This window comes from Rissa tridactyla, chromosome 9, assembly GCF_028500815.1.
Source record: "Rissa tridactyla isolate bRisTri1 chromosome 9, bRisTri1.patW.cur.20221130, whole genome shotgun sequence".
Classification (NCBI taxonomy): domain Eukaryota; kingdom Metazoa; phylum Chordata; class Aves; order Charadriiformes; family Laridae; genus Rissa; species Rissa tridactyla.
This window is the reverse complement of record NC_071474.1, coordinates 35,161,856-35,172,631: the sequence shown is the minus strand read 5'-3', so window position 1 is coordinate 35,172,631 and position 10,776 is coordinate 35,161,856. Positions and strand designations below refer to the sequence as shown.

The window sequence follows — 10,776 nt, the reverse complement described above, 5'->3', positions numbered from 1 at the left end:
TGAACCCCAGCTTTAGGGTGGTTCTGCTGAAGATTTGAACTCTGAAGAAAAAGCCTTTTACTGATCAGCATTGTAATTACAGTGCTGCCTGGCAAGTTCAGGTGATACCTTTGGCTGTAACAGGAGGAGAGACACATGTTTTAACATGTGTGATTGCATTTGAGACCTTCCTCAGATCATCTGTGCTGTGAAAATCACCTTTCAGGGAATCGGATGTAAGCCTTAACCCTACGAGCTGTTCCTGCAGGCAAAAATCTGTGTGAAGCCCACAGGAGTCAAAGGGCTCTTTGCACGCAGACAGGCCCAGCTCTGGGTGGGCTGAGATGGGCTTTGTGGTGACACCATGTCCAGTGGCTCAAGAGTGACTCACCCACTTGCCCATGGGCCAATATTAAGTCACACTGAAGGCAATGCTGTCCACAGCCAGAGCATGGAGCCATGCGCTGCGGAGGTGAGTGGGAATAAAAAATGAACAAGTAGATTTTCAGGCACCATCAAGAAAGTCAAGAGTTTCAGAAAAAAACAGATAGAACACCAAAGCACAAAACATGCCTGTTTCACGCATATACATACTTCAGGTGTTGGTTTTGATACTGAGGTCCATGCCAAGTCTCCCCTGTGGCACCAGCCTTGTCATGCAGACAAGAAAAAAATTCTGTGAGTGACCCAATTCCCAGCAAATGCTGCACTGCAGTCTCCTGGAAGCCAGTCTGCTATCTTGTTTCTAAAATAAGGCCCAGTTGTTAGTATTTATTTTGCATTGTCATCAGTCATGTTAAGATCATCTGGTAAGCAGTGTAGATGGGCTGTAAGACAAGCTTGATCGTGAGTGTTAAAAACAAGTGCCCATTTTAAGTGACTAAAATTAAGTGGCTCATTGTCATGCGAGCATCTCTCAGGTTGTATCTTAGCAACTGACCAGCCAAAACCAGATGATCCGCACATCTGAAAGCTTCCCTAGACTGACCTGAAACTCTGGGGTCTAGAAATTGTGCTGAACTCCCTAAAAATAGGCACTGCTGCAAGAACTGTCCTACTTCAGAGGAAATAATAGTATTCCATACCATGGGCTGGAGAACACAGGATCTGTTCTATCCCTGACTCATTGTTCAACTAATTTTTGCCAAGGCCCACAAGAGCCTGTGTGGGACCGTGATGGAGGGTGGCTGACATGTACTTATAGTTTGGATCCAGGTGGAATCTGCTTTTTAGATACCCCTTGCTCCAAGGGTTCTCCATACGACCCTGCTCACTGCCAGCTGGCTCCACCTGAGCTAGCTCTCATCAACTTACCTACAGCACTGGAAGTCTCTTCTGTGAGTGGTAACACTATTTTGGGGACCTGCAATGCCTTCTTCACAAGCTCATCCACAAAAATGAAGCTTAGGACTGTTTCAGACAGAATTCTGTGCAGGACAACGTAGGCCTTCACTGACACGTTCCTAAAAATTAGCAGTTAACATCAGACTAGGCTGAATTTCTTCAGTTATCTGTGGGAGAATAAGTTTCTCTAAATAAACTGAAGTATTGCAATATTTTTGATGAAGGAAGTTCAAAACAAAGCCAAATTGTCAAAACAGCCCCAAGCCTTTCAAAGTAACAAAAGTCTTTTAGTCCAAACACATAAGCATTTTCAGACACGCTGTACTGGACAAAACAAGATTGTGTGGGAATGCACAGAGAGAAAAGCACTCAGCTCTCTGGGGCAGCAGGCACGTGACCATGCACATGCATTTGCGTAGCACTTAGTATTAACAGATTGTTTACAGGGGGCAAGGTACTAATAATTTTTCCCTTTCCATGAAAAAGAAATGAGACAGAGAGAAATCAGTACTTTTTTGGGGGCCATTAGTGGCCTAAGCAAGAAACAAGCTCCAGGCAACTTTCTTTGCTTTCAAGGTTGCTATCCCATGGACTGTGGTGTTTCTCCCTTAAAGCTGGAGGCAGCTAAACCTATTTTACACAAATCTGAATGAGCAATAAATATTTCAAAGTCCAAACATTCATTATAGACTCCTGATTCAAAACCTACTGAAACATTATTTTTATGTATTCCACAAGCCTGTTTGTGATATAGATCATCTGCCACTCGGTGTTGTGGCTATAAAGACAAAACATATTAAAACAAAAACACATTTACAACAGATTCCACTCTGCCAAGACAAGGAGCACTAAGTGCTGTCACTTGCTTCTTCCATAGTGACTTACCTTCTTGTTCATAGCACTTGTACAGTTCTAGGTGGAGACTAGGAAGCACCCTGATCTTTGCAAGAACAGCTCCCCAAGCAACTACCGTAGGCAGTTCCAGTTATCTAACTCTCCTCGTGGCAGCAAGGGGCCATGCGGATGGCCAGGGCAGGGGTGGGGAAGGCAGGAAAGGTAAAGGACGGGTCTTTTTCCATGTAAAATATCTAATATCAGCTGGACACCTCGGGACTTGGACCTCGTGGCCTCTAAGGCTAAAGAGGGGGCTGAGCACCTCTTCAAGGAGGTGTCCCCTGGGTAGCTACACCGACCAGCTACAAAGCCTGTAACAGCCACAAAAGCTGTTAAAAATTGGATACTTGTCAGTCCTCTTCAACGCTATCTGACAGTACCTCACTGAGGGATTGTAACAATGAAGTGTCTTGAAATACAGAAGTGCTAAGTGTGATTATTATTGCCATATGCAATGAATACTAATAGAAGTTCACAGTGCTGAGTTGATTTCTAAACCACCTGGTGCAGGTTTCTAGCAACACTCTTAGGGGAGAACTCCCCCCTAAGCCCTTTGGAAGCTAGTGAAACTCCAGGCAAGCCATGCTGCCTCGGCTCAGCACAACAGGTCAGTCAGCCAGACGCTCATCCAGGCAGGGATTAACCACATAGGTCAAGGAGAGAAATTGTTTAACAGGAGGAAAGGGAAGGACAGTGATGGGTAAATGGTGAGTTAGTATTAAATGTAACCTCTAAACAACAGGTGGAAAATATGTCCAAACATAGAATACGCTTCAGGCGTAACAGCTCTGAGTTAAAAGTCTGCTCTAATTTAACACACTTTCTGCCCTTAATACTGAAAACTCAGCCACTGCTTCTATTTTCTCTGTCATCTTTGACATGGGCACAGGCACCTACCAAGTTCTTGCCCTTCCCTGAGTTCAATATACAGCATCTACATTAGCAAGAAACCTCTGCTTGACCCTGACCCTCCCACACACAGACAGACACAAATGGTGGAAAGCCTTTATACAGCTGTGGGCTTGAATAAACCATTCTGGGATGTGTCTGCTATGAAAGCAACATGGGGGAGAGGAATGCACAGCTCTTTCTCCATTCACTGCAGCTGCACTGAAAGCAATTTTTAAAGATGCAAAGTATGCATTTACTATGTTCATAGGATTCATGCATTTGGATAACAGAGGAAACACTACAGGAACATACAGATTATACTCACTAACAGTCATTCAGAGATCTTATTTGCTCTCTGTTAAATCCAAATTTCACTCTAAGACTGGTGTGGGACCATTGTGAGAAAGATGTGTAAAATGACCTGATACAAAGCTTGAGGCACAGGTGAAATAATGCAAAGGAAAGAACCTAACAAGCTCCCTAGTCTTTTGCCCCCAGATTCTTAATGGCTGCTTGAAAAATTACTTTCACTGGGCTCATATTTCTGTGTATTTCCAGGGGAATTTATACACCTTCATTTTATGTAGTACAAATTTGTCATTGATTGGCCCAAAAATTTACATAGAGAGAAAGCCTACATCTCAACAATTCAGGAATTCGGCAATCAGTCAGTCAAGCATTCATCAGCCTCAGCTGGTATAAATTGTGGCATTATCTAAAATTCATCTGTCTTTATTATACCCTGCTACAGAGGAAACAAGAAATCTAAGTGTACCCATCCAACAAACAGCAGCTTCGTCCTACAAAAGGGAGAGATAATTTACTGCAAAATCAACAAAGGGAAAAAAAGCTGAGCAGAGAAGCTGGATTGCATGGACAGAGAGAGCAAGCCTTTCATTTCAGCACTGCTCATTAGCATTATAGAGAAAGTAGGGTTGCAGGATTTCAACACGTCTGTCTCTTCTGGGGCTCATAACGCAACCAGCAACATAATTCCTGGTTAAATAGACCTCTCTCTTGTTTATTCTTAAATAAGAGGATGTGTACCCAGGGTATGGAGGTGCTGTCAGGTAGCTTGTTGGTAAAGCAGTAATTGTATGAATTCTGGGGAAAAATACACATAGTCTTCCTTCTTTATCATCGTACTGTCATTCCTATGTGACTAGCAGGGACTTAGACTGCAATACTGGGCACTACACATGATATTACAACAAAGGAAATGTGAAATAAAATCAGCAATCAAAGCTGTCTTATAAGTCTTGGCTTTCAGATGGTTCATCCCACCACAGAAACGTGGATGAATTGTATTTTTTCCAGGGACTATGTTTTATTTATCTAAATAGTGCTGCATTGCAATAATACACTGTGCTTGTGAGCTCCAGAGATTGAAGCCCTTAGAGAGATGGATTTATAATACAAGCCTCCACCCCAGGAGGATGAAAGAGTTGTGCAGCTCTGGGTTTCATTACCCCTTGGCACCTCTGCTCAGGCTGTGGCCGTGGGGGACCAGAGAGGGAGAGCTATTCTGAGGAGACAGTTTTGAGATTAAATGTCACTATTTTGTGACACAGAAAGCTTCAGAGAGAATGAACTCGTATCTCCCAAACCTCTGTGTGGGACTCACTTTCGAGAGGGGAACCTTGCTCTCAGTGCCCTAGGTACAAGCCATGAAAGACAACCTGTAGACACTGGGAACTGCCACAAGCCAAGTTGGCCACTGTGGGCCTGTGGGTCAGGTTCATCCCATGAGGTGCCTCCAGCCAACCCACCTGCTGGGGCACAAGGGACATGAACATGTGAAATATAGCTGCATGCAGCTGTACATAGCTCAGTGCTTAGAGATGCAAACTGCGGCTACTCCACCTATGTGCCGGTCACCTCCAGCTGTGCTCCACTAATGGTGAAACTTTGGGGCTTGCTGCAATGCATCCCAAACTGACATCTGTCCCCAACAGACTCAGCCACACTGTGTAAAGCAGAGGCAACCTTGGACCCCATCACCCTTCTGAAACATGCACACAACTAAAATTATAGTGATTCATAGTGATTATAGTGATTAAATTATCGTGATTTGGTTTAACCTAATTTGTGTTGTAACTGGAACAGGGTCACAAAACATCCTTACTTTGTCAGCTGGGGGGAGCTAAGAAATGGAGGTTAAAATGCGTGGTTATCAGAGGGATCACGATGGTTCTCACCTCAACCTTGGCTCCTTCTGCCTCATTTCTGTGACATCCTGTAGGTAGATCTGTGCTTCATGCATTCATAAATTGGTGACAATCTTTTTTGATCACAATACTGCAAAGTTGGGGATATGCTTATTCATGCAGAGTTTCAAACTACTCAAGGGAGAGAATACCTGTAAACTAAACCGGCCACATGGCAATTCCCAAACCATCAAACAGTAAACACAGGCACAAAAATACATAAAAAGCTCCAACACCAAAGAGCAATACTTGGGGACAATCCTGAGGGTCTCAGCTGAAAAATGACACTTGTGCATGGTTCCAGACAGGAACCTAGCTGGGAGCCCTCACCAGACAATCCTTTCCAAGAGCCACAAAACAAAAAACCTTTGCATCTTCTAGGAAATTAAGAGAGAGAAACTGATAACCTGTCCTCCTGGCTCATGTCTTACTCCACAATTAGCAGGCAGCTCAGTCTTGTCTACCTACCACTTGCAAGCACGAAAGGGTTAAGATAAACCTTGTACAAACTTTGCTGCGAGCTGAGCTCACAGCCTCCCTCCCTTCCCTCCTTGCCTGCAGCCGAGCTGCAGCAGCATCAAGCACTACCGATCCTCTCTGCTCTAACTGTTGCCTACCGCTGCTGAAGGAGGGGACTGGCTGTTTCCATCCAAGCAGTGAAGCTCATGAAGCTCCTTGCCCCCTACTCCTACTGCCTGTGAAGGAAGGGCATCACCAGGGCTGTTCAGTTAGACTGTCAGTTGGCATCTCAAGATCCGGAGTAAGAGCCATCCCTGTCAGCGAACCATGTGAGCAGAGAACCAAGAGCAGAGGAGAAGAAAGTACACTTGGCATGTCTGTTGCTGAAAAGACAATATCCTGACACCAGTAATAAGACAGCAAATCTTTTCTGCACAAATTCCGTTACCTGGGAGGAGATGTTCCTAGATAAATCACCAGCAAGCTTGTGGTCTGAACCAGCTGCTCTAATGCCTAGTCCCAACACCCCTGCCTGCTCTGAAAGGTAACTATGCTTTATTCTGTTCTCTTCCTATGCACTACCAAAGCTGAGACACTGACATACTATCTTGCACTTCAGCATGAGACCAAAAATTACTGTCTGCCACTGAAAGAAGAGACATATCCCCTTTCCTCTCCCTCAGATCCTCCCTGGAGAAAATGCAAGCCATGGATGGAATTGATACTTTAATGCTTTGTTTGCATTTCTTCAGTGCTGATTTTTTTCTCTAAAGATCACCTAGACAGAATACACCTGGTACTCTGTGTGTTCAAAACCAAACCTTTCTGTGCTTGCCAGCCGGTTCAGCTCAGTTTAAATTAACAGCCTTGGAGAAGTCACACAAGTAATTGTTCTATTCTGTCCCATTTACCTCTTTGTAGTAGTTTTAATATCAGATGGAAAAGCAAAAGGAACTCAGGAAAGTTGCTTTGACTTTCAGAGATGCCTTGCTGGCAAGTGGCACTTAAACCAAATATGGGAGTAAAAGGAAGCAAGAAGGCAAGATAAGACATTTACTGCAGCTGCAAGATCAATTTGTACTGTCTCTCTGCACTGTTTTGGGGACAATCTTTCTTTCTCTCTGCTCCTCTGTGATCTACAAAGCTGCAGAGTTAGGGACATGCAGGCTTCACAAAAACTCCCAAACCTGAAGCTCCCCAAACCCTCATAGGTGCAGTGGGAGGATGGTAATTTCAGTACCCATGAAGTTTTGGCTCATGAATTTCCTCAGTGACACACTCTGAGAAGAAACCTTTCTGTTGTTTTGTATGAGGCTTCTATTTTCATTACTGATTTTTATTAAATGAAATAGGTTTTGTTTGATTTTTTTAAATCCTTGCTGCGAAACGATCACAAACTGATTAAAAAAGAAGTGTCTGCTTGGAATCAATCTGTACCCACTGAGCATCAGTGAACACTAATGGTGCTTGGCACCTCTCAGAAATGGGAGTATTGTCCAGACAGAGAATGACGACTAAGCCTTGATTAACAATTTAGATCATAGGGAATGTGGACTCTAGTTATCCTGCTCTGCTCCATAACAAACTTCTGCTTACTATCTCTGTCCGTGGACTTGAGGGCTTCTCAGGGTAACAAGTGAGGTTTTGCCTCCTGTAATCAGAGTCATACAAAGTTATAATGCTGACCTGTTTTATACATTTTTTTCAGAATCTTTGTGTACCACATATTTTCCCTACAATCTTAAAGCTTCTATTCCTTAAAGGGGAGTGTGCAAATATCCAAAAACCTGTGCTCAATGAGATAATCGGTAGATTGAAAAGCAGAAATCTTTGGGGTTGCCTGGAGCTACTGAATTATTTCTGCCTCATTTCTGGAAAAGATGTAGTTAATTTCACAGTTTTCAATAGTCTTAATAGTTGGTTGCTCCTGACAGTTCTATAGTTGAGACTTAAAAATAAAAAGCAAGCTGTGCCAGCTCCCCATTGCTAATACTTTTTACTATTAATCTGCTCCTTTTATCAATAAATGCCCAGCTGAACTTTGTTAATTCAATGTCTTGGTTTGTAGCTAATTATTGAACTTCAGACTAATGTCCTTAGCATTCTGCAGTCTAATTTTATGAAGTATGTAAAGCCATTAGGCTCTCTGCTCCTTATGGAGAGAAACTAGCTCTGACTTTCGCTCTCGGTAAGATAGCAGATGAGATGGGCAAAGACATTGTTCTGTGCTTTAACTCACACAAGTGTGAGATTCCAGACTGATTGCACTTCATTATCAACATAGAAACCATACTGTAAAAACTGAGGTTTAATATGGACAGTAGCCATCACACCCTCTATTTCCCACCTGCTGTGTAACGTAAGAATATTCTTCATGGGGAAGAATTTCCATTTATACATTTGAAGTGTGAAAATCACAGAGTTATTGCCCTGTAATTGAAAGCAAAAGTGCCTGGCTGCAACAGAACCTCCCCTTTCACGTCCCATGCTTCTGCATCAGCACCCCTGCTGCCAGAATACCTGGCTCCAAAGGGATTGAGTCGGCCCCTGGAAAAATACTGAGCAGCCCTTTTCTACCATGCTTGCCCACAACCTCCTACACAAAGCCCAGCACAGAATACATTACCCATGCAGGGACTGCAGAAGTCAAATCCCCAGGCAATTTTTTCAGTCAGCAATTTGGGTCAGCTTAGCCAGCCTATTACTAAGCAGGATATGGCCCAATATTTCCTAAACTGGATTGCTGTTATTTCAAATGCTTTGATACTGAAGAAGGTTTTGCAGGAGCTGGGAGGTAATTGTAGACAATCCCCAGCGTCCCTGCTCCAAAAACGCCGCACATTGGATGTTTCCCCATCACGTGAGCCAAAGTATGTCTGTCTTGCTTGTAATGAAAGCCTGAATATCAGCCCCTTGACGACTCAGGCCTCCAGATTTCAACCACCTCTCTGAAGAACAGCAAGGTGTTGTTTCCACTGGTACACGGGGAGAACATAACCAAAGATTGTCAATAGAACAGCTACGTTTTACAAACTGAAGGCCCATGACTGTCAAAATGTTTTGCAGTAATATGTCTTTTAGGTGAAATCTTTATCTAAAAGCATCAGAGTTTTTATCATTTTGACCTAATGTTTCATTTTAATCTGACTGCCATAGTATATTACCATATTAATGTAACTCTATTCACATCTCATGTAGGTGTATATGTAGTGAACATTATAAATGACTACATCACTTTGTTTCAATGCTAAAAACAAAATTCTGGTCTTATCAAAGCAGAAAATGATGGTTTTGGATGCACCATTTACAGTGAATTTTTGTCATTTACATTTTCTGTTTCCAGTTGGAAGAATTGAAAATGCTAAAACCTTAAGATACCCCCTATTTCTAGTAAGTTCTGCTCCCAGGAGGGGAGTGAAGTGCCATATCCTGTGGCAGAGTTGCCCCAGTGGGACAAGTAGGGCTCTGGATGCCTGCCAGGTGCATCCTGCCTCAGAAACAGAGGGCCCTGATAAACAATAAATGAGACACACATGGTGGAAGATGCTGCCTAGATTCATATCTTCCCTTCCTCTGTGACATCTAATTCCATAGACCGTGGGTCCTTCTCTTACCCAGAAGTAAGTAGTGAGTGTTAACAGAGGAGACCTTAACATTGGATTTGCATGGTCTTTCTCTATCAAGCTGTCTCATAGGAGTGTGACAAGGGTTTTCTTATCTATTTGTTCTAAAGATACCTCATATAGGCTAGGCTATTTTGGTACCTGGTTTCATTTCTCTCTCTCTCCTTCTCTCATTTTTTTCCTTTTAGAAAGCCAATTTTTTGACTGTTCCTAATGAGAAACTCAAAACTCCATACTCCTTAAGCAAGTATCAATAGCCCTGGATTAGGAGAGAAGAGATTCCCCCAGCAGTCTGACAAAACAGAAAACAACCTTCCCCAGCTCATACAAGGATAAACCACCTGCTGTGGGAGAAGCTGGCAGAAAGCTGACTCAGTTTGTTTGGAAAACAGCACTTGCAGAGACCAAAGCTGTGCAAACCTTTGCAGCTCAGTTTGAGAGAAGGACCAAAGCTTTTCACGTACCAAAGGAGATGACCTACCAAAAGAAGGACCAAAGCATTTTCAGGACAAAATGAAAGCCAGATGGCAATGTAAAACACAAGTCTCTCATGCTTGTTGTCATTCTAATAGCAACTTGCAAAATGATTTGCAAAGGCCTGTCTCATGCAGTCTGCTTGAATATGTGAACCAGCAGTCTTGAGACCAAGAGGATGGTGCATTTCTTGCTGAAGCCATTGTGCCATCTGTCCTAAGTTTTGTCTCTTGACCTCCTCTGTAAGTTTGGTGAGGGAAGACAGGAAATCTGAGGGTAAATAGGCAAAATGGACCAAAGCTGACAGAGAGCAATGACTGAGATTTATTTCAAATTCCGTGGAAACCTGACTGGCCGCGTCCACTTTCCAACTCTGGCTACAGAAGTAGACACAACAGCAGATAAATATTCCAGCCTCTACGTGTACGTGGGATTGTTTCTAACGCTACTGGCTATCCTTCTCATATTGCTTTTCTCCATGCTCTTGCGCCTGAAGCATGTTATTTCCCCAATCACCACATCTCCAGAGAGCACTGAGAATGTCCAGCAGTTCACAGATGTGGAAATGCACAGCAGGATTCCTACCACTTAGAGGCCCCAAAGCAAAGAGGGCTCTGTGCTTGTGAAACATGTTTTGTTCAGCCAAATGGTGGTGGAAAGAATGTCTGCCTGCCTATTGAGCCCTACAACTTATTGCACAACCATCAACAGCAGCACAGAGCATATGGAGAGTGTCACTCAACTCAGACTGACTGGCTGGGACCCACTAGCTGTTGACACTACAGGCAACGTGTGTGCAACACCCTCAACAAAATTTACGTTACAGAAACCTACTGCCATCAGGAAAGACTCATATCCCTTTAAAAGCCCGTGCAGAAAATGGTAAAAGCCACAACAATGACAGG

At 43.3% G+C, this 10,776-nt stretch overlaps 1 protein-coding gene across 1 annotated transcript; it reads left to right on the top strand.

Moving 5' to 3' along the window:
* Positions 1 to 10,184: 10,184 nt before the first annotated feature.
* On the top strand, positions 10,185 to 10,463 carry SERTM2 (serine rich and transmembrane domain containing 2). Its single transcript, XM_054215392.1, has one exon. It carries the CDS (start codon positions 10,185 to 10,187, stop codon positions 10,461 to 10,463), a length of 279 nt encoding a protein of 92 aa, XP_054071367.1.
* Positions 10,464 to 10,776: the final 313 nt, after the last annotated feature.

Coding starts and splice junctions, on each gene's coding strand:
- SERTM2 (XM_054215392.1), top strand. CDS start 10,185: ATGACTGAGATTTATTTCAAATTCCGTGGAAACCTGACTGGCCGCGTC.